This window comes from Echiichthys vipera (genome assembly GCF_963691815.1).
Source record: "Echiichthys vipera genome assembly, chromosome: 2".
NCBI classification, from domain to species: Eukaryota; Metazoa; Chordata; class Actinopteri; order Perciformes; family Trachinidae; genus Echiichthys; species Echiichthys vipera.
In genome coordinates this window covers 8,267,076-8,291,977 of record NC_139827.1, presented here as the reverse complement: position 1 = coordinate 8,291,977, position 24,902 = coordinate 8,267,076, and the positions used below count along the sequence as shown (strand labels likewise).

At 42.1% G+C, this 24,902-nt stretch overlaps 2 protein-coding genes across 2 annotated transcripts in view; both read left to right on the top strand.

Moving 5' to 3' along the window:
- Positions 1–1,362: 1,362 nt before the first annotated feature.
- On the top strand, positions 1,363–4,984 carry socs1b (suppressor of cytokine signaling 1b; the record flags this gene model as incomplete). Its single annotated transcript, XM_083922221.1, has 3 exons — positions 1,363–1,660; positions 4,126–4,313; positions 4,660–4,984. Exons 1-3 carry the CDS (start codon positions 1,442–1,444, stop codon positions 4,982–4,984), a joined length of 732 nt encoding a protein of 243 aa, XP_083778347.1. The 5' UTR covers positions 1,363–1,441.
- A 5,838-nt stretch (positions 4,985–10,822) lies between these two features.
- Positions 10,823–24,902, top strand: part of LOC310961899 (caskin-1-like) — a 41,346-nt gene continuing 27,266 nt past the window's right edge. Inside the window, exons 1-2 of the mRNA XM_083934193.1 lie at positions 10,823–11,330; positions 23,275–23,326. Of these exons, the coding sequence (XP_083790319.1) occupies positions 11,237–11,330; positions 23,275–23,326 (146 nt within the window). The 5' untranslated portion in view covers positions 10,823–11,236. The remainder of the gene's footprint in view (positions 11,331–23,274; positions 23,327–24,902) is intronic.

Sequence of the window (24,902 nt, the reverse complement as noted above, 5' to 3'; positions counted from 1 at the left end):
ACTGTAGTTAGAGCATACTGAGAAAGTATTCTTAAGACCTACTTTTTAAGTTTTTGTGCTTGTTTTATTTGTATTTTTATTTGTCTTTTGCTTTTATCTTTGATTTCCCGGCACATTGTGACTTTTCCCTGCTTTATAAAGCTTTATGAATAAACTTCACTTCCTTTACATGAAATCTACAGTGTGAGCATGGAGTATTTTAAACATCATTATCGTAAAAAGGAAATCTTTGCTTGTTTGTGTCGCTTGACGGAGAAAGTGAAAGCATTTTTGTGACTAGGGTACATCCGCCCTTCCCAGTGATTGATGATACACAAACGCGGTTTATTGTCAGAGACATGACATGAGAAGTGGTTCTGCATTGGACACACACACACACACACACACACACACACACACACACACACACACACACACACACACACACACTGAGTCACATGCAGGAGGAAATGTGACGGTTTTACGGTTTAACCTTATTAACCAGGGAGTTTATTATTTGACATTAAAGAAGGAAAAAGACACACAAGTATAGTGTTGGTTTCCACATCAGCAGGCAGCTGTTTTCAGTGAAATAGCTCTAAAACCCCACCTTTTACACATCAGTTCAAATCAAGTCAAGGAAAAAGCATCTTTCAGTCATTATGCAACAAACAGCTGGAATAAACTTCCCGAAGATGTGAGACTTTCACTCTGACCACTTTTAAAACTTAGCTTTCTGCTAAATCTTTGCACTTTTAACGTCGCTCCGGACGACGTTTTTATTATTGTCTATGTTTTTATTCTCTTTGTCTTTCTGTAGTGCATTTTAATTCATGACATGTTGTGCTGTGAAGCACTTTGAGTCTGCCTTGTGTATGAAAAGTGCTATACAAATAAAGTTGCCTTGCCTTGCCTTGCCTAAACTCTACCTGCTCAGCAAACGGACAAAGTTAGCAACTATCCGGTGAACACAGAGGAGCGTTTAGCAGCTTATGACCCAGATATTTTATTCAGGAGGTAAAAGCGAGCGAGTTTAGGACAGAAACATGACTTTAAATCGATGGCAATGTTGTGCCGTAACAGCTGGGCGTGTTAATAAGTAGCTGTTACCTAAAAGTTTGTCATATTATCTTAAAATGTGATGTTTCCACTGTCCAAGGTGAAAAGTTATTGCAGGTTTAAGATGATGCTAAATGCAGTGGGTTTTGACGGGGGTTGTTTTTGTTTCTGTGTTTAAACTCATCAGATTCCTCAGTGACAGATGGCTGAGCACATCCAGCCTCTGCTCCCCTCCAGAAGGTTTCGATGATGATGCTAAAACTTGATTAAAGCAGCATGGCGTCGGACAGAGCACTGAGCAGCAGATGACCAACCTGCGAGGAGTCAGCGATGGAGGATCAGCCAGTGAAACGTGGAGAAACTGGAGCAACAGGTGGTCAAGACGTGGATTCTCCTTTGTAGGATGGTCAGAGACAATCTTGGTAGAGCAGTAGTGAAGAGCCAAAAACAGAACCACGCAGCTGAGACAGAAAGTCAACCCCCCGAGGAGCCTGCAGGACCAGAACAAGCCCAGAGTCCAGGGAGAGTTCAACCAGAGAGCCAAGGGCCGACAGAGAGGCAGCTGGATTTACTGCACTGGAAAAAACTCAACTTCGAGGAGGAACCTGAAACCTGGTGCCAGGTTAGTACTCAGTGTTTGCTCACTGTGAATCACACTTTGTGGACTTAATTGCTTTGGGGTATTGATTTTTGAACAGGGCACAGATGGCTGGAGAGAGAGGAAGTCAGACATCAAACACCAGGACTAATGTATTTAATTTTACATCCAGCGTTGGAAAAAGTAAATGTCCTACATTCAGGGCGGCCGGTGGCTGAGTGGTCAGAGCAGTCGCCCCATGAAAAGAGGCTGAAGGTCCTCGCAGCAAAGGGCCGCAGGTTCAACTCCAACCTGCGGCCCTTTGCTGCACGTCTCACCCTCTCTCTCTCACCCCATTTCCTGTCTGTTCTTTTTAAGAAAAGGCTTGAAAAACTCCCCCGTCCAGGGGAGAACGTCACTCTTGCCTCTCTTCAAAGCTTGAGAGCCCTGTCGATGTATGTAAGTGCTGAAAAAGACCATGGAAGGATTTTGTGTGGGAATTACACTTTTAACAACCAGGACGCCAGAATAAAACATTGGCATTGTACGTTTCTTATCCCCTACTCGTCACACACCGACACCTTTTGATGTTCCACGGTCGCAGTTATACAGACATGATTAACTTAGTGAATTAAAAAAAAAAAACTGTTAACGTTACCGAGGTTTAGGCGTAAAAACTGCGCGGTTAGCTGTAGGAAAAGATCGTGATATGGGTTCAAATGAGTTCAACTGATTTGTAATTAACTTTCACTTTCATGGGTCGGGACACGAACCGCAGCCTTCTGGGTGAAAGTACGGTGTGTAACAGATATGTACCTTGCATACAGATGTAAAACTTTGGCCATGACATTAAATATCAACGTTTCTGTGGTTTGCAGAAACATACAATACCAACATTTTAATTTTGCAGCTGTAAAAGGTCGGGCTGATTTGAACTACTTTATATGCAGCGTGTAATACATTGTAATTAATTTGTTAATTAGATTTTATATTAATCATCCGGATCTGTAATTACAGCTGTCAAATAAATGTAGTGGAGTGAAAAGTAAACTGTTCCCCTCTGAATTGTAGAGGAGAAGTAGCTTAAAACGCAGAGTACAAGTGCCTCAGAATTTAACTTATGGTGCAGGACTTGAGTACATTTATTATGGGAAAAACATGCTTTCTAAAAAACATGCATATGAGATGATTCATCACTTTGTCAGTAACAAATAGCAGGCTTTCCATGTTTGGGCTGAGTACAACGAAGGTTTTTGTAACAACAATCATTATTAAGTTATATTAAGTTATTATTAGTGTGCATGTGCAGGTTGTTGCCTTCAGTTTGTCAATTATCTGAGTTGATCTTTGGACTTTGAACGTTGGCTGTCAGACTTTGGCAGGAATGAGGACTCAGATGTGGAGGTACGCATGTCAAACTGGTATTTATTTAATCCAAAACGTAAGGCTCTGAGCCAATAAAACACAGAACAAGAAGTCGCTCCGACCAGGAGGATAACAGGGTGAGCAAAAGAGCATTCAGAAAAACAAAGTAAATCTTACTATGAAAAAGAGGGAATACAAAAACCTGAGCGAGGATACTTGGATCTCTTGACATGAAACAAGGCTGTGGAAACGAGCTGGAAACATTCGACATAACGGACGAAATATTCTGGCAACGAGACAGGGGAAGACACGGACTACATACACATGAAGGGAGGGGGGAGACACGGACTACATACACATGAAGGGAGGGGGGAGACACGGACTACATACACATGAAGGGAGGGGGGAGACACGGACTACATACACATGAAGGGAGGGGGGAGACACGGACTACATACACATGAAGGGAGGGGGGCCACAGGTGGAAACAATCAAGGATCAGGGGAGGACGTCAGACCGGTGACACAAGAGGAAGAGCAAGTGACCTGAAACGAGAGGAGAGTTACTTTTCAAAATAAAACATGAAGAGATGTTACAGAGCGTCTAAACACTGCAGTGCATTATTATTGTTCGTATTAATATTACTTAATTATAATTCACACAGTATAGCATCTCTCAAAATACTCATAATAACGAACTGTACATATAAACAACCTGGGTAGAACTAGGTAAACCTGTAAACGTTTGTATTGTTAATACACAAGCTACTTAAAATAATGTTTGCTTTCTGACAAATTAATTTCAGCTCGACGACAAAGAGCTCTCTGCTTTACTGTCTCGTCTGTGACTTATGTCCAATTCTAGCGTCTTTTTACTACAGCGCTGGAGAGGGGTCTGGTTACTCTGCACGTACACTCTGGAATAAGTGTAAAAAAACTCAGACAACCTAAATGTAGGCTGGTGCGGAGGAGGTTCTTGTTGTTTCCCGTAGCGATTGGGTTTGGAGAATGGTAACACGCAGATGGTGGAAGTGAGGGACAATGCCGCACTCTTCTTCTATCGAGAAACTGTAAATATATATGTTTACGTTAGCACTAACTTTATTTATATTTATGTTCTTTATTCTAATACATTGTCTGCTGTAGCCAGCCCCCGGAGCCGACGCTGACAGCTTGCCCACACACCTCCGTCCATTCAGAAGCGCGGCGGAGTACAAACTAGTGAAACACACTTACAAGCAGCTCCAACACAGTGGTTACTACTGGGGATCAATGGCCATGGAGGAGGCACACGGAATACTCTCACGGGCACCACTGGGTACCTTCCTCATCAGGTAATCTATCACTTTGTTGTTGTTTTATCTGTTATTTTTGTGGATTTACACATAATGGATTTCTTTTCTTTTGTTTTAAAGTTTACCCAGCGTAGTTTGTTTATGATGTAAAATATGTGTAGTTTATGTAAATGTTGCAGCTCTGATTACAGTATATTCTGTCTTAAATTCCCTGTTTCTCCTTCTCTACCTTTTATTTTTAGTTAAATTCTTATAAGGACAAAATCGGACATGCACTTGTAAATGTCATCCTTCTACGCATACCCAATAAAAAGCATTACACGCAAAAATAAACTACCTTTAGTGTACACAAGGTGACTGCATGTATGCTGCTGCGTTGTTGCAGAGACAGCGGCCAGACGGATGTTTTCTTCACTCTGAGTTATCAAAGCGATGACGGCCCGACGAGTGTTCGTGTCCAGCTGAACAACCTGCTCTTCAGCCTGTACGGCAGCCAAAGGACTTTTTCCTCACTCTTCGCCCTGCTCACGTATTACACCAGCTCGTCCTGTAAGCTGACGGTGCCCTATCGCAAGCAGCGTCCGGAGCGACTGAAGCAGATGTGCAGGAGGGCTCTGATGGGCTCATATGGAGCAGACAATATAGGCACCTTACCTGGACTCAGCCCTCAAGTTAAAGACTATGTTAATGCGTATCCTTGTTGTATATAGACATGCCTGGCACTGTGTCAGGATGTATCAGGATGTTAAACAAATGTTCCGTATTTGTGCTATTTATAAATAACACAAATGCAATTTAAGTCTTTGATCTGCAAGTTGTTTAAGGTTCATTTGCACACATTATCATTATGTTTTACTTTTATTTAATGGTACATTTTATCATTTGAACACACAAATCCTGTGTAAAGGCCTTCGTGAAACAAGTCTGTATTTTTCCTTCGAAACTGTCGCATGTTTAAAAAAAAAATAGGACTTTGCGTTAACACACCGACTCCGAAACCTAAATTAAAAAAAAAAAATTCCGGGACAGGTTAGATTTTTGGTGTTTCTTTTGAATCCACCGTACACGCAAAACATCATCGTTCAAATGGCGTCTGATAAACCGATTCAATTCATCTTGCAGCACAAAGCACTTTACGACAAATAAAGTAAAAGATCCTGAGATGTGGAGTTTAAAGAAAGCTGGTGGCAGGTGATCACACAGCTCAGATCAGAGATGGATTACTTAACAAAGGATTTACACAAGATTAGACAGCAGTGGTTGTGCTCTAGGCAGCTAAATAATAATAATAATAATAATAATGTATAGACCTTTTCAACGGAATTCCATTGCTAGGCAACAGCCTTGGTCCTTGTGAACTTCCTGTCGATTGATATCATTCCCTTTTCACTGCAACAGGAAATAAACTGGGACAGATTTAGATTGTCTAGTTTACATCTTTGAAAAGGGGCTATAGACAAATCCAGTGAGCTGTTTGTGTGTTTAGCCATCTAGCGACGCCGCCATTACTGCGGTGGCATCTCCCTTGCACGCTTGAATGGGAGCTGTCACTATAAGTGTACCTTTTCTATTTTAACCTGTACTTTTTCTGCAGCATTTCTTTTGACAACGATTTCTAGGAACTCAGGAATAAACCTGTGCAATTCTCTGCTGCTCCAACAGCAGTGGGAAACTTCAGCTTTGGAAAAAAACTGAATGTAAAAGACACAAACCTTTACCTCATGAAGAGTCCCCCTGTCTGAGGTCGTACGGTCTTCATCGATTCCCTGGGCGTGCATAGAACCAAGATATTCACCAGAAGTGGATCGAGAATATAAACAGAGGTGACTTTGGTCCAACAGACGCTAAATTTTGGTTCACACCCGTCAGTCTCACAGTGAATAGCATGCGGCTGCCGAGCTTAACACAGTGAAAAAGTTATGTCAGCTAAGCTAACACTGCTTAGCTAGCTCACGTTAGACGCCTCTATCAAGGCCACCGTGGTCGAACAGAGCAAATTAACTCAATATGGCGTTATTATGAAATAGAACGGGAGTTGCTGTAACTGTAATGACCACAATGTAAACGTCAGGTGGCTGATTAATCAGTAGCTGAGGTAAATAATTAAAAGCCCTCTTCATGAGGTAAAGGTTTGTGATGGTTGTAGAAAGGTACACTTCCAATGACAGCTCCTATTCAATCACGCGTATACCGGAGGGAGACACCACTTCCTGTACTTCGCCAGATTCGTCTATACTTTATCAATCCCTCGTCCGTTTGTTATGTTATCACACACACACAGGAAATACACATGCACGTGCACTGGAGGGATGTCAGAAGAAGGGAGCTGCCCATAAACAGGCGCTCTTGAGCAGTTGGGTGTTTGGTGCTCAGGAGATACTTGAACCAAGGACCTGCCGGTTCCCAAGCCGAGTCCCTACGGACTCAGGTTCTACGTCCCCCCCTAAAACACTGGCTTCTTCCTCATGTCGTTCATTCATCAGCCTCGTTTGGATCTAGCACTGTCCAAGCGAGGAGCACAAAATATTCTGCACTGTCTTGTATTGAGAATTTCCGATATAGGACTCCGTGTGTAAGGTTTCTGTGCGTAATGATTTTTATCGGATGAAGGATTTAAAAGAATGTTTATGAAAAATACAGACTTGGTTTGCGAAACTGAAACTGCTGCACCACAACCTTCATGACAGCAATTGCAACGTCCGTACAAATGTCACATTTGCTGCTGTTTAAAGCTGCTTCAAGTGATGTTTGGCCACTAGGGGGAAACAAAAAAAAACAAGTACGTGTCACCAGTTTATCACGTTATGGCTGAAATATCAGCAAACAGTTATGTGTTTCTGGCCACATGAGGAACTGAAGTGTAATTGTTTTCTCTTGTTTTACTCTGTTTTGAACGCAAGCCACGCGCCGCCGTGATTGCAATTATGTTTTTAATCCTGTTATCCCGAGATCGTGAGGTAATTATCTCGTTACCTCAGGACAAAGGGAGAGGTGTTGTGGTCATAATGGGTTAATTATCTCATTATCTTGGGAAAACAATTGGTCGGTTTCTCTGGATAATTGGGAGGAATACCTAATTTTCATGAGAAAGCAACAGGTTGTTTTCTAATAAATATAATATAAATTATGGCTGAATCACTAAATCAAAGCACATAGTTCACATGTTTTATAATCCAGTTTCATACAGTATTTAGTTAAAGATATCAGCAGGATTACTGAAATATACTTGCCTCATTTGAATGAAGGTATCATAAGAAATGTACTTTTTGTTGTTTTGTTTTTTTAATTAATCACCAAGCCTGTGAATGTTCTCATTTGTCCAGGTCGTCGTTATCCTCAAAGCAATTTCAGTCAAAAGCAACTGGACTTGGTTATTTGTCACCTCTCATCCAAGAGGCTTCATCAGTTCATGTACGCATCTGACCAGGCTGGGGCTGATCTGACTACCTGGTGTGGAGATCCAGGTATTTAACCTCTCACATGGTTAAATACCTTGTTATTATCTTATTATGGGAAAACATCTTAGTTATCCTGAGACTAGAGATTAAAATTGAATCATCGCAGCTGCGGCGGCTCTCAGCTTCTGTAGTTTTGGTGTCTTTTCTAACTGTTTTTTAGCAGCTAGTGAATTACTTTATAGGAAAATGTTTCTTCTGGTTGCTAACGGGGGTCGATGAGAGCAGCGGAGACTCAGTTATACAGTAAGACCTGTAAAACCGAAACAGTCGGCTAAAAGAGGCTAAAATGCTCCACAGAGCTGCAGAGTTGGGGATCATTCTCTGAGAGCGACCCCTTTCACGTTACATGTAGCCATTTGATTAAGTTTCAACGTAACAATATTTATTTATGCGGTTTTAAAATTTGGACTTGACTTTTCATCAGTGCTTGAAATCATTAACGTGTGTGTTATTGTCTTCTGTCCTGGGGAAGCAGAAACAACTGTAGAAAGAGTGTGACGCTTTGTTAAATGTTTGTTCATGTTGAATAAATGAAACTTTTAGTGTAATACTGTAATGCATGTGAACCACCAACCTCATGCTAGCTTGTCTGTAAGGGGTTGTTGGCGAGGAAAAAACGGGCATGGCCATTTTCAAAGGGGTCCCTTAACCTCTGACCTCAAGATATCTGAATGAAATGGTTTCTATGGTTACAAGACTCCTCTTTACAGACATGCAGTTTGTCTCATGCAGCACAAAAGTGACATTCGGCCTATTCTAAAATTGTGTGTTTGAATATTTCTGCATACTGGGGTCCATGAAGAGTCTTGACGTTGCATCTGACTGTAAACCTGACTATTTTTGAAATTTGAGCTCACTGTATAAAATGAACTGCTGTGACCTCAAGGATAATCGCAGCCTCATGAAACTCTACAACCACAAATTAGAGACCTGAAGTGTTCAAACGTCTTCACTCTTAACAGCTGAGCTCACTACAGCGTCTGAAAGACAAAGAGTCGGAACGTGGAGAGTTTCATGTTACCCTGACGTGTGTGCAGAAACTACACGCCAGTGGTGAAGAAGTACTCCGAGCTTTTACTTGGAAGGAAGTAACACACAATGTAATACTACACAATACTCTGTTACAGGTAAAAGTCCTGCATTCAAAATGTTACTTAAGTAAAAGTATTAACATTCAAATTAACTTAAAGTACAAAAAGTGAAAGTACTCATTATGCAGGATGCCTCTTTCAGAACAGTAGATTATCAGATTGTAATTATTGATGGATTAATGTAAATATCATGTTCAATGTTTATTTACTTTACAAACTTCTGTGTAGCTTAATCTAAAACAATATATTTTATTTAATTTGTTGATAGTATTTTGTTTTAATAATCTAAGAATCTATAAAGCAACTTGAAACTGAAGTTACCAAATAAATGTAGTGGAGTAAAAAGGACGATATTTAGTTTGAAATGTAGAGGACTAGAAGTTTAAAGTAGATTCAAACTGAATTACTCAAGTAGAGCACAACAAGTACCGCAAAACTGAATATGGAGAAAGAGCAGAACAGCGCCATCTAGTGTCTCAAGATCGTAGTCGCAACAACAGACAATAATTCCAGCAGCCGGGTTGCCAGGTTTGTTTCCGAGTGTCTCAAGCGATCAGCCTGCTCCATGTCAGTGATGAATCACACAAGGTAACGACTCATTTACACTAATCAATTAATCTGATAACAGTATTTAACGTTAGCCGGTCTTTAACTGGAAGTCATCCTTTGAGTGCTGTGTGATCGATTAGCTCGCCCTCATTAAGAATGATTCCTTGTTTCTGTAGCAACAACGGACATACCTGGCAACCCGCAAATGCCCAACGCTATTGGCTGCTACACTGGTAACAGAACGTGAAAGAAAGTCTTTGTCAAACCTGTTGAAAAATATATATTTTAAATATTAATTCAGACTAAATTTTTAATGGAAAAGCAATACTTTCATTTTGTACCCCTCAACAAACCCCGTGGATGTATTATTATTTATTTATTTTTTTAAATATTGCTTTTAATAAAGTTTCTACATATTCAACCTTTTAGTACAGGACTTGAGTAAATGTACTTAGTTACTTTCCACCAATACATAAGTTGGTACCCCACTTGGGCCACCTCAGTCAAAAAAGTCTGGACACGCCCCTGCCCACAGTTATTATTATTATTAATAATAATAATAATAATAACTGTGTATAAAGCTGATTCTCAACTGAAAATCTATCTGCCCTCCCAATCAGATGGGCTTTTGTGTTACACACACACAAGCACACACACACACACGCACACACACACGCACACAAACACACACACGCACAGAGTTTTGATTGAGTCTTCTGTCAGCTGTTCCACTTCCTGTCCCAAATCTGACTTTCAGTGGCCCCTTTAGTCTAAATTAGCCATGCACCAGGGACACACACACACGCACACACACACTTTTCCTGTCCTCAAATTATCCCTGCCTCATTAACCTTAAACAATGCTGACGTAAAACCGCCACTGCGACACATATAGAGGCGAGGCCGGTTTATTTACAAAGCAATTAAAAGTGTTTTAAGGTTTTATAAACAACTAAGCAAATATACTAAAGTAGTCTGCCTGATATAAAACACACATACAAAAGGGATTTAAAAGATTAAATCATTTATATAAAATAAATAAAAATGGTGGTAATAAACATGAGGCTGCAGAGAAAAACATGAATGAATAAAACCAGATTTATCTGCTGCTGACTGTCTCATCGGTCCGCGCGATCCCGGACCCTCTGTCCCGCGCGCTGAGTGCACCTCTTGCACGCGGATGAGTACAATTTTATTACGATGTCAAAACGACCTCTCCTGACTTGTCGCCCCGCACGCGCGCAAAACACGAGAACTGGGATTACAACAACTGGAGTGGCGCGCGCACAAACACTCGTGTTTATGTAATGCCATATGTGACTGTGAATGGGTGTGTGTGTGAGTGTGTGCGCGCTGAAGCTGGCGCGAGCTGGTCCAGCACCGCGGCGGTGACAGCGGTCACACGTTAAACATCAGCGACCCGTGCGTGTTATTCTGCGGATTGAGGGCTCGTGAGATTTCAGGGGGGTGCGGATTTGACCCGTCGTATAGGAGGGCGCTCGAGCTCCACCGTTTTCACGCACGGCACGCACGTAGACCCGGTGAAGTCGTCACGCGGATAGAATCAGTGCAATCTGTCGCGAGTGTGTTCCTGCACGGCCGGAGGAGAGCATCCCGGTAGAGCGCGAGGTCCGGTCGGTGGGGTCGGTGTGTGTCGGTATAGCACCGCGTGGAGGTGGAGGAAGAGCGGGGCGTGCGCTGGGCTCCTGGCCGAATCGGAGCATCCCACTCCCGGCGGCATCCGTCCCTCCGCGCCTCAGCTCCAGCGGGAGGCCCGGAGCGGTGGCAGGATGTAGCAGCGGATTAACGGCGGAGAGAGGGGGGCTCAGAGGAAGAGAGCGGGACCGAGCGGACCGAGGCGGGACATGGGGAAGGACCAGGAGCTGCTCCAGGCCGTGAAGACCGAGGACCTGCTGACAGCTCAGCGGCTCCTGCAGAGACCTCGGCCAGGGAAAGCCAGTCAGTAACCCTCCACCCTCCTGACACACACGCACACACACACACACACACACACACACACACACACACACACACACACACACACACACACACACACACACAATCCGTCAGGACAGTGCAGGCTAAATCGGATGTGATGCCATTTAGCCTAAATGGTGCACTGTGTTTGTATGTGTGTGTGTGTGTGTGTGTGTGTGTGTGTGAGTATGTGTGTGTGTGTGTGTGTGTGCTATGACGTTGAGTGAGATAGTGATGACGTTGCACATGTGAACATCACAATGAAATAAAAAAATTAGGAGGATGCTTGTCACCCATTTTCCACGATCGAACATTTGTGTGTGTGTGTGTATGTGTGTGTGTGTGTGTGTGTGTGTGTGTGTGTGTGTGTGTGTGTGTGTGTGTGTGTGTGTGTGTGTGTGTGTGTGTGTGTGTGAGTGAGTGAGTGAGTGAGTGAGTGTGTGTCCTGCACTGCTCTGGGACAGGGGGATTATTGGTGTGTGAAGATGCCAGATGTTAGTGGTAATAATGTGATGATTGTAAGTGCACACGTGCAGACTTACGTGCACGTATGTGGCACTCGTGTGCGCGTGCGCGTGTGTGTGCGGGTGCGGGTGTGTGACGTGGAGTCAGCTGGGACTCGAGGTGATAATTAGATTTCAATTACAGCCTTGAAACTGCTCTCCTCCTCTCCCATTTCATCAGCAAACCTCTCCCCTTCCTCCCCTCCTGTTGCCTTCACGTCTTCTCCTCCATCTCATCTCCTGTTTGACTCTCTGCTGATTTCCTTCTTTCTCTTCTTTCATATCTCCTATCTCATCTCGTCTCCTCTCCTCCACTCCTGTTTCCTCTCCTCCCTTGTTTCCTCCCCTCTCCTCTTTTTTCCTCTCCTCTTGTTTCCTATCCTCTTGTTTCCTCTCATCTTGTCTCCTCTCCTCCCTTGTTTCCTCTCCTCTCCTCTCCTCTTGTTTCCTCTCCTCTCTTCTCCTCTTGTTTCATCTCCTCTCCTCTTGTTTCACTCTCCTCTCGTTTCCTCTCCTCTTGTTTCCTCTCCTCTTGTTTCCTCTCCACTCCTCTTGTTTCCTTTCCTCTTGTTTCCTCTCTTCTTGTTTCATCTCCTCTCCTCTCGTTTCCTCTCCTCTCCTCTCCTCTTGTTTCATCTCCTCTCCTCTTGTTTCCTCTCCTCTTGTTTCCTCTCCTCTCCTCTTGTTTCCTCTCCTCTTGTTTCCTCTCCTCTCCTCTCGTTTCCTCTCCTCTCGTTTCCTCTCCTCTAGTTTCCTCTCCTCTTGTTTCCTCTCCTCTCCTCTTGTTTCCTCTCCTCTTGTTTCCTCTCCTCTTCTCTTGTTTCCTCTCCTCTTGTTTCCTCCCCTCCACTCTTGTTTCCTCCCCTCTTGTTTCCTCTCCTCCCTTGTTTCCTTTCCTCTCCTCTTCTCTTGTTTCCTCTCCTCTCCTCTCCTCTTGTTTCCTCTCCACTCCTCTTGTTTCCTTTCCTCTTGTTTCCTCTCTTCTTGTTTCATCTCCTCTCCTCTTCTCTTGTTTCCTCTCCTCTCCTCTTGTTTCCTCTTCTCTTGTTTCCTCTCCTCTTGTTTCTTTTCCTCTCCTCTCCTCTTGTTTCCTCTCCTCTCCTCTTGTTTCCTCTCCTCTTGTTTCCTCTCCTCTCCTCTCATTTCCTCTCCTCTTGTTTCATCTCCTCTCCTCTTGTTTCCTCTCCTATCCTTTTGTTTCCTCTCCTCTTCTCTTGTTTCCTTTCCTCTTGTTTCCTCTCCTCTTGTTTCCTCTCCTCTACTCTTGTTTCCTCTCCTCTCCTCTTGTTTCCTCTCCTCTCCTCTTGTTTCCTCTCCTCTTGTTTCCTCTCCTCTTCTCTCCTCTCCTCTTGTTTCCTCTCCTCTTGTTTCCTCTCCTCTCCTCTTGTTTCCTCTCCTCTCCTCTTGTTTCCTCTCCTCTCCTCTTGTTTCCTCTCCTCTTGTTTCCTCTCATCTTGTCTCCTCTCCTCTTGTTTCCTCTCCTCACCTCTCCTCTTGTCTCCTCTCCTCTCGTGTGTTTGTCTCTGGACATTCCAGCAGTGCCATGAAAAAGAAAAATGCTTCTCCTCAAATGCCAGAACAGATCAGCTCTGAGTGCCCAGTCCACTGCACACTGACAAAGAGAAAGGGGGAGGAGGGTGGAGGGTGGAGGGCGAGGGAGAGGAGGGTGAGGAGGAGGAGGAGGAGGAGTATGGGAGAGAAAAAGAGTGAGAGTGCAGAACAGAAGGAGGGAAACAGTGAGATATAAATACAGGAATATAAAGAGACAGGAAGTGATGGAGAGGTTAAAGGGAAGGTGTTTGTGTGTGTGTGTGTGTGTGTGTGTGTGCAGGTTTATGTTTGAATAATTAAACAGGAAGTCGGGTCTCTCGGCTGGAGGGCCGCACACACAGACACCTCTAACACACACAGCTACAGTCGACACATCAGGTGTTAGTCACGTGCCTGACTGCGTTGGTATCATTAACAGCATGCTAATGATGTTCAGGGCAGCAGGTGAGAGCAAGGCGCTGCACCGTGGTCGTTTGCTCCGTCAAAATGTCATGTGTGACTCGAGTCATTTGGTCCGAGTCTCAAAGACGTGCCGGGTCATTCTTTACCTTTGGCATGTCGAGCCGGGTCACTTACCTGCAATTCATCTGACCTGTTTAAAAAGTATCGCAATGGATTTGTATTATACCGTATTTCCTCAAATAGTGACCTTTAGTCACCTCAACCACAGAGGGTAAGGTTATTTGAAGCTTTATTTACGTATAATTGGTCATATTTCCAGTATGAAGCTTCCTGTTTGCCCTTTTAAAGTTACTGCATCATGCTGCGAAAGACATGCTCAGCATTTTAAATTTAAAAACACTTTAAAGCACTTCAGAACAACAAGGTGCTGGAAATAGCAGGATTATAGTGTTGAATTTCTTTAAATTAAAGCGATATAAATATATGAAGAGCTCTTTTACAAAACGAGATAAAAGCCAAATTTAAAAAGAATGAGTTTGAGCCACTTTGCTGTATACAGAACCTTTTCACTGCTTCATCAGTGTTCAATGCCAAATCTCTATATTTCCTTGTTTAAAATGGTCCGCAAGATGCAGTTCCTTTCCAAATCGCGACCAGCGCCAAACCTATTTTTAGCCTAAAATGCGATACGTCCTCTTGACCAATCAGAATACAGTGAGCGTTCTATGGACTCATAGAACGTGACAGTAACATGGCGAAAATGATTCCTAACATATTTTGTCAAGTTAATCGTGCTTCATGTACAGTAATTAACTTAAAACGGGGAAATAGCGGTGTCAGAGGAATGAGGAGATCCATGCGCTACTCTTGCACTCACTTCCCTCCACCAGAGCCCGAGGCATTACTAACAGATCACTGAACAATGGATCAACTCAAGTTTCAGTTATTACTAAAAGATTACTGCATAATCAATTAGTTACAATCAGTATTCAGTATCCTTCTGTCAAAGCAAACAACCCGTTACACTTTCTTGCAGAGAGTTCAATGAGAACATTGTGCAACCCTCTGGAGGCTAGCAGCGGGTTAGCGTAGCTTAGCATACAGAATGGAAACAGGGGGAAACAGCTAGCCTGGTTTTCGTCTGGAGGTATCCAAATCTGCTTCCTAGCAACTTCAGAGAACGAAGAGAAAGAAGAAGAAGAAAGACAAAGAAGAAGAGTTGATGTACTGTCAATGAAGGAAGCTGTTCATACACAGACCTCGGCAGGGTGAAAGCCATGGACATACAAAGAAAAAACGTAATTGTCAGTTAGAGGGACGGTTAAAAATGAGCAGTTATATGAGGGGTTTATTTGTTAGGGTGATAAAATATCAACAAACTCTCTGGAATCACAAAATCCACCTCCCACTGTCTGCTGTTTAAAGAAATCCTCCGTCAGATGAGTTCTTAAAAAGTTTTATTGCATCAGTTCAGACACAGACGTTGAGTTTGTGTTACACTTTAAAACAGAGGACATTAAAACGGGCCAGGGCGTATTTCTAAACCATTTGGTAAAGGTTTCCTTATCTTATGCTCCGTTGCATTAAAGCTTTTTATCTTAGTGGTATGAGAACATCCTTATCGTAATTGTATCTCTTATGTTGCAGAAAGCGACTGAAACGGGCACTAAGTAATTTATACAATGCACCTGCACCTATCCGCGATCAAAGTGCAATCACGATAGATGAAGGTTTTTCGGCGCAGCAGTTCAGAAAGTTCTTGTTTTCTCTAAACAGCTGCATTTAAACTCAGCAGCTCTGTGATACACCAGCAGTCAACACAATGTACTGTAGATCATTCATTCATTCAACTTCAACCGCTTGTCCCTGTCGGGGTCGCGGGGGGCTGGAGCTGATCTCAGCTGACATCAGGCGTGAGGCGGGGTACACCCTGGACAGGACGCCAGTCTATCGCAGGGCACATAGAGACGAACAGAGACAGACAACCATTCACACCTACGGGCAATTTAGAGTCATCAATGAACCTAACACGTGCACGTCTTTGGACTGTGGGAGGAAACCGGAGAACCGCAGACACGGGGAGAACATGCAAACTCCACACAGAAGGGCCCCAGTCGGGATGCGAACCTGAAAACTTCTCGCTGTGGTGCGACAGTGCTATCCACTACACCACTGTGTAGCCATACTGTAGATCATTTCTCCTTATTTGCTTTTTTGGAGAGTGAGAACACAAGAAGTGCTGATCAACCCCTCAAAATACTGTCCTCCAACTTTTAACTTAACTAAAACGCACTGAGAGGCATTCAGAAATAAAGTTATCAGTGCCAGAATTACTCTTTTCTTTTTTCTAAACCCAATTTTATCAAATCCATTTTGTCTAAAAGAAACAATAAAGCCTGAAAACCAGAAGAATATACCAAACTCATGTTTCGTCTGTCCTGGCAGATACGTCTGTCCATTCAGGCAGATTTCCAGCTGACCTGTGCGGACCAATCACAACCATTTAGCTCATGTGGGGCGGGTTTAATAGGATGACGTCCAGTCTGTAGGTCCGTTCAGCTCAGTTTTTCAGGCTCAAACTCTGATCAAACGGTCAAACTAGGCAGCTCTGATCAAACATGACTTTATATTCTGTTACTGTGTTGTCTTTTACTCACATGAAATGTTTTCAGAAGCGCATTTAAGTGAACTGTTTAGCTGTAATTTAAGAGAGTTTGCATCCTGACCGTGGTTGTTCTCCCTGTCCCCGACACGTTTTGTTTCTCTGATTGGTTGAAGGTCCATCCGACTGCATCCAGAAACGAACTGTCAGGGCCCAGACTAATACACATTTGAGATCAGTCTAATGATGCCAGGCTGAAAACATTACACATTATGGTACAAATGTTTCCTGCATGTCTCTACGATGTGTAATGTTAGACAGCCAATCACCAGCATTTGGTATCAGTTCTAGCCTGCTGCATACTTTTGGCTCATTGTGCTGATGAGATTTACTCCTTAGGTATTAATATTTGGTATTGAATGACAGGACTTTCGGACGGTACCTAAAAGTATAAAAGTCTGGTTCATAGACCTACTGAGCACTAGCACTAATAATAACATGTACAGTGTATTTTAACCAGGCCCCAACCACAGCGACTTCCTGGTTGATCCAATACAGAAGTGCCAAAAATTGCAGTTTTCAGAGTTCCCACTAGGGGCAGGTTTCATAATAGAGCAGTTTCTCATTGACCCCCATGTTAAATAGGCCGTTTTCACAGCATAATTAAACCTTTTTAAGGCCTGGTACAAAAATGTATATCTCCATATCTCCATTTTTTGTACCAGGCTAGTTTTTATTTTATTGGAGGTTAAAGTTTATGAATAATTAGGGGCGTGACCTCTTGTTTGACAGCTAGCCGCTGGCCCTCACTTCTCCTCGGAGGTAAATGTCACCCAGATGGACGTATCTCCCTCCCCCCAACGTCACATACATGCCCGTTTTTGGTAAGAGGAAATGAGGCCGAGTCAAAGTCTGACAAGATGGCGACTCCTGTAGGTGAGGACGATTGGATCAAGTCGAGAGAACAAACCTCGACAAAAAGTCTATGTCTATGTTTTTGACCACAGGGCAAAACAAAACTGCTGAAAAAGAAAATTCTGCGGTTCCAGTATTAGCGGCTCTTTTTTCTTATATGTCAGGAAACTGAAGATGTTTTGGTTTGGGGCTGTTTTTAAAAAGCTTAACTTAGGCTCTGGGAAAGTGTAATCAGCATTAATTATTTGAACACATTAAATAAACACCTAGAGTAATTGCTCTTCACATCCCTTTCACTGAGTTAATTGAGTTTCCTTCCTTAAACATCAGCCTCATAATAGAAAAGTGAATGTGAAGGGTGACTAGTGTTCTGCTCCTGTCCTCTGTTATCTTGTGTTTTATGTTTTATTAACAAATGAAGTGCTGCTACAACAGTGGAAATCAAAATGAAACCATATATCTGTGGCTGTGTCTCAGTGGGGGAGTGGGTCGTCCTCCATTCTAAAGATTGGCGGTTTGATCCCCGCCTCCCCTGGTCCATCAGTGTCAGTGTCTGTGTGAATGGGTGAATGTGACAAACACTGTGAAAGCGCCTTGAGTAGTCAGAAGACTGGAAAGGCGCTTTATAAGTACAAGTCCATTTACCATTTATCTCTGACACTGGTGCAGAAAGGTGAAGAATAATATGTGGCACTTGAAGTGGCACTACAGTAAATGTTAAAGTCTGAGTATGACGCATAATAGATCTTAACGTTTTGTTTCAACCTTTGAAACTCAATTACAACTTATTGTCTTGAGTCAATGATAAAGCGACTGCACCAACTAACTGCTGGCCATGACTTCATTATTATCATTATTATTATTATTATTATTATTATTATTATTATTATTATTATTATTATTATTATTATTATTATTATTATTATTATTATTATTATTTTTATTATTATTATTATTATTATTATTATAAAGGAGCTCCTTAAAAACATTTTAACTATGAAAAGAGTTACCAACATAAACTTTTATTTATACTTGAGAGATTATTGAGGGTTGAGCCTCATTTACAATAAATATATTACAAAGAGAAGAAACATTACCATCATGAAAAAATGGAAAGCCTTTAAGACTTTCTAATTTGGAAAAATAAATAATAATAAATAAAAGAATAAAAAATCAGTTACGACAAACAAAGATATAAAATAAAATACAGTCAAGGAAACAATTACAAGTAGAGTTTGGGAGGTTTAAAATCAGATTTCTAAAAGTGAGTTGATTCGGAGGAAATTTAACAAAGTAAAAAACCTTGAATATTATTATATTCTTTATTAATTTATTTATTTTTAAAACATATACACAAATACTGACAAAGAATACAAATAACATACAGTGCAGGAGGAGGCAAAGAGGTTATTTGAAGCCTCCACCTAAATAATGTTAAAATTTCACAATATTATAAGGAAACACAAAATTAACATACAAAAATAAAAAAATAAAAACAACATAAAGTAATAACGAGTTAATAGTAACAAATTATATATAATAACATCTTTATAAAGCAAAGAAAGTGAGTATATAATATTATTTTCTGACATATATCTGCATATTTCTTGACAGTTTTTAGTCTTTTCTGCACTTTCTTCATCATATTCTTTTGTCATTTTGTACTTTTGATGAAAACGTGAAACAGTTCACGCCCTATATTGTCCGGTCACGCCAACATATGCGTGCAGTCGTCTGGAAACGGAGAGAGAACAGCCGTGTCAGCGATGGCGTTTGTTTTAGGCTACATGTTCCTCTGAAACTGTAAATGCACGATGACAGGCGGAAGTCAGAGGGGATGAAAACTGGACTTCAGAACATTTCTGGTAATGAGAACCCTTGAGAAACCCTCCCCTTCCCTTCTCCTGAGGTTACACTGAAGGTTGCTTCGCCAGCAGCTTCTGGCCAGTTTGGCGCTCTCCGTTAAGACTGAAGGGCTTCAAATTAAAATGTGAAATGGTTTCATCTCAAATATTTGTTTAAAAACTGTATATTTTGATATTTTATACTATATAACTACACTCCTGCATTTTATACTCTCTCATTTACCTAACTTTATCAAACCATGTTGTACTATATATGTTAAAGGGATACTTCACCCATTTTAATCCAGGTCTAACCCGAACCCTAACCCTAACCCTAAACCCTAACCCTAAACCCTAACCTTAACCCTAACCCCTAACTCTAACCCCTAACCCTAAACCCTAACCCTAACCCTAAACCCTAACCCCTAACTCTAACCCCTAACCCTAAACCCTAACCCCTAACCCTAAACCCTAACCCTAACCCTAAACCCTAACCCCAACCCCAACCCTTACCCCAACCCTAACCCTAACCCTAAACCCTAACCCAACCCTAACCCAACCCCAACCCTAACCCTAACCCAACCCCAACACCAACCCCAACCCCAACCCTAACCCACCTTAACCCTAACCCCTAACCCTAACCTTCAAATTAAAATGTGAAATGGTTTCATCTCAAATATTTGTTTAAAAACTTTATATTTTGATATTTTATACTTTATAACTACACTCCTACATTTTATACTCTCTCGTTTCCCTAACGTTATCAAACCATATTGTACTTTATTATGTTAAAGGGATACTTCACCCATTTGAATCCAGGTCTGTGTCATGGCAATGTGGTCAGACGTGTCTCCGTAGTGAGTAAGTGCCCAAGGACCGGAGTGTTAGGAGATCCGCTGATAAGCGCCGTATGTGTTTCACAGCATTGAGAAAGTTTGGGACCAAGTTGAGACAAAGTCAAGCCCCGCCCACCAGCCAGCAAACCAACCAACCAACCGGACAAACGTTCTCCTTTTACAGCTAAACAATACACGGAAAGACAGAGACTCCTTGGCTCGGATTGGTTGTTGGTCGGGCGCGGTGGAATCTATCTGATGACATTAGGAGCAGACAGGGAGCGGAAGGTGAAGGTACAAAGAGAGAGAGAGATGACGTTTTCAGAGATCATCTTTCAATTCACTATTTCACCATTCAAGTCGATTACCAAATACAATCCCAAAGGAAGGAGCCCATTGGTGCTTTGTTTTATGTGTATGGACTCTTCTCATGCTACTGCAGAGGTTTGGTGTTATTTTGAGCAGTATTAGTGGTTAAAAAAGACGTTTTAATGCCTTCACCGTGCTGCCCCGAGCTAATCAGTGTTAGCAACGTCCGGCTGTTAGCGACTCTCCCTGATTTCCCGTTAATAGTTGTTACATGAAAAAAAAAGGGTTGATGGCTTATGTGATGTATGTAAGTGCTGAAAAAGACCATGGGATGATTTCACCCCAGAATTACACTTTAAAGGGCCTTCACATGATGCGCTTTTTGCGCTGGACTCACTGCGAGGTTGGGCGCGGAGACCCAACGGCTACATCAACTTTAGTATTAAAACAACCCTAAACTGCCTCTTCACAAACCTGGTGTGATGCTTATAAACCTCCATCATTACGTTTTCTTCATGTTCATGTTACGACTTTATTGTAACGTTAAATAGTTCGGGAAACTCAGACACGCAAACAGTAAGTTTTTCCTCCATCTTTCTAACTGGCTTGATGGCGCTCTCTGGTTGCCTAGGAAACATTACACTCAAAGCTTCTATGTCATTGGTTGCGCTTTGGAAAGGTCAGCGACAACAATGTCAAAGTTCAACCGATTTGAACTTTGAGCGCAGCAGCAGAGAGGCAAATCTGAGTGATGCACGCAGCTACATTGGGCGCTACCTCCTCCTCCGTAGGAAATGAATGGAACAGCCGGCGCAAAGCGTTTTTTACCTTGTATCATGTGTAAGGGGCCTTAATGCAGACAAACACTGAGTTTCATTTCTTAACAATATCTTATCATCTCATCTACGCTGTTGATGTCATTTTGCCTCCAAATACTCTTGTATTTGTATCAATGGAAAGTTTCTATTTTAGTTTATTATTGTCTTATTGTCTCTATCTCTGTTACCTTCTATGCATATTATTCATTTCTCTAGTTTGTGTTGTGCTGCCGTAACAACTGGGGCTCCATAAAGGGTGCATTATCTTAAATACCCTCTTTAATAGTTACAATTTGAGGGAGATGCTGCAAAAATAATATCATAGTACTCCCTGCCAAGTGATTGACAGTCTGTGTGAATGGCACATTGTGGGGTTACTATGGTAACCGGGGCTCGGTTGCAGTATTATGCCTGAAATTATCATAAAAAGAAAGAAAAACAAAATAACCCTGGTCCAAGGACACCGTCGGAGAAATATTACGTTAGAGATCTTAAAAAAGTTAATGTCAGAGAAGAGAAAACACATAAATCTGAAATTGAAGGTATTAAATGTAACTGATGCAGTTAGGCAGGAGGTTTTTTGAGCGCCATCACAGAGGACAGAGGGATCCCCGCCTTAGTCAGCTCCATGAGTATTTGATTAAATATGCGGTTTTTGGGTCAGAGGGGGGGCTGTTATCAAGTAATGCCATGATCCGGACTCCATGTAATAAAAGAAGGATAATCTACTGAGGGAGAAGCAGAATTGTGGGTGTCGGACGTCGTTGCGCTGCCATAAGTTTGTGGTCGGAGGGGGTCGGTGACACAGATATTTACACTCACTGATTCATCTGCTGGGAAGCGTGTGTGTGTGCGTGTGTGTGTGTGTGTGTGTGTGTGTGTGTGTGGGTGTGGTTTGTATTTTCTAATCCAAGATAGATCGGAGGGAACCCACAGACACACACAAACATGCAGGAGAATGATGTCAGCTGCAGAGTGTAAACAGAAACAGCAGAACTACCAATCAGCACGCGCTCTTTAGCAAATTACAGCGAAAATTAGAGTGTGAGAGCAGGATGAAGAGATGAAGTGCAGTTAGAGCTGCGGAGAGAAGGAGAAGCTTTTCCCCAGATTACAGAGCGGCTACAGATTACGGCCTGTGGATTATGAGGGTTTGGCCAAAAAAGGAAAAAAAAAAGTAAAGGCAGAGAGACAAACAAGCCGCTTTCTCTGTCCTTTTCAGAGTGTTGTGTGTTGGTTTGTGCGAGTGTTTGCATCCGTGTGCTTCTACCTGCTGTCTGGTGTCTTTATCTTTCTGATGCTCCAGTCAAAGATCAAGGTTATCTCACTCACACACACACACACACACACACACACACACACACACACACACACACACACACACACTTCTTTCATCTCAGTTTCAAAAAGATCACAAATGAGTATTACTCTGTTAAGTTATTTTAAATGCTAGAGGGTAAAATAAATATTGCTTTACTGAGATCTGAGATGCATAACATGTGGCTGGTGCATAATAATAATGTCTTTTATAACATTAAAATAGCCCTCAACTAGGTCAGAACATTCATTCATTCATTCATCTTCAGCCTCTTGTCCCTGTCAGGGTCGTGGGGGGTTGGAGCCGATCCCAGCTGACATCGGGCGTGAGGCGGGGTACACCCTGGACAGGACGCCAGTCTATCACAGGACACATAGAGACGAACAGAGACAGACAACCATTCACACCTACGGGCAATTTAGAGTCATCAATTAACCTAACACGTGCATGTCTTTGGATTGTGGGAGGAAACCGGAGAACCCGGAGAAAACCCACGCAGACACGGGGAGAACATGCAAACTCCACACAGAACAATCGAAACTTTATAGCTTTTTAGTCTTTTAATGAATTTGATATTTGAATTACGTGGAAAAACATGACTTTAATACAACTATTATCAATTGAAAAACACATAATTTGATTTTTCATGTAACACAGACTGTTATAGAAGATAGACTGTTATACAGTAGAGCGCTCACAGGAATTAAAGAGTAGCCGTCAACAAACAATGAATCTTGAATAGATTCAAATTGTGGCCGTTTCTGTAAGAAGTTTGTTTTTGTCCACTTCTTTCCTCTCTTATTCTCTGTGTTTCTTTGTTTGTTTCAGAGCTCCTCGGAGCAGCAAAGCGAGTGAACGTCAACATCCAGGATGCAGATGGGTGAGCGACTACAGCTCTTCTACTCCATGTTCTCCGTGCTTTTGTTCCACATATTCATTGTCCTTTATTTTAAGATTATTTTCCCTCATCCTCTGTTTTTCCTGCCTCTTTTGTTCCTTCTTTCCTTTGTTTTTATGCTCTTGACATCGTATCAAGACAATGAGTATTATTCGTTACGCTCATCGTAACCACAGAAATACATTCGATTCAAAATATCATTCAACTGTACATATATATATTTGATGGTGTTGTTGGGCGACACAACACAGTATTTAGGGCAGTGGTTCCTAACCTGGAGGTCAGAACCCCCCAAGGGATTACAAAATGTGCCTTCAATAGTCAATAGTTTGATACACTGGACTAAATGACAGTGTGAAAGGGGTCGCTTGTATCGATGAACTGACAGAGAATTATCGCCCAAATATCAGCTTTCCTCATCTATACAGAGCTTTATAGTGAGTTTCTAGCTCATTATTTAGCTGTCCGGAGTGCAACTTTACCGTCACTCACTCTCATTGCGTAATTTTCAGCCGCAACAGACGGCTGTTTTTAGTGAAAAAGCTCTAAAAAAAACACTGAACATACCACCTGCTCAGCACCAACCACCAGACAGGCACAACTAGAGACTAGCTGGTGAACAAAGTGAAGCATTTAGCAGCTAAGGACACCTAAGAGTTAGAAGAGAGTGAATATTGGACATATATTAAACAGGTGTCCAGAAACATGGTGTTATGCTCATAATCTAGTTCCCAGGGGGGCAGATTTGATGTCCGATGGGGGGGGGGGGACTGGGGGACCAAAAGTGATTTTTAATTCTGCCCGTATGCAACTGCCAACATAATCGGCCCGCCATACCATTTAGAAAGTACTGCACATGGAATACTTTACTGTGTTTAACTTTCCTGTTTAAACTGCCAACGTATCACTGCTAACTTAACTGTTGTATTAGTAAATCATAATTTTAAGGGTCTCGTCCCCCTGCACCCATGCTAGTTCCTCTTGCCACGTGTTGGATGTGAAAGATGTGACCTGGACCTCCCTGGGTGATGCAAACCTTTCTGTGGCGTGTGCGTGTGTGTGTGTGTGTGTGTTTGTGTGTGTGTGAGGCCTCTCCCAGATTTCTCCATCAATAGTTGTTGGATGACAAAAATTGTCTCGAAGGCTTATTTGATGAGGGCATTTGCCGAAAAAAAGACCCTGGTAGGATTTTACGCAGGAATTTCACTTTAACTATGGTTGCATCTAGATAGTAACCCAGATTGGAGAAAGTCTCTCGAGGTGTTATTGAATCTGAATGATTTAAGTTAGTGTAGGTGGTCAGGAAATGGGTCTCATGATTGGTTTTTGCGAGTTTTTAGAAATCTAGTGTTGCAATCTAAACCACGCCTACATCTAATAGGAGGTTCATCAAAACAAACTAATAAAGTTTCATCATAACACACAACTTCAAATAAGTGATATTGTCGCTTCGTAACTGTTGTTTGCAACTTAAAGAGTAACATCTTGTCTGTGCTGTCTGTGCTGACCTCCAGTGGTTTGACCTTTCACCTCGCTGAACTGATGTGCAGGTGAACAG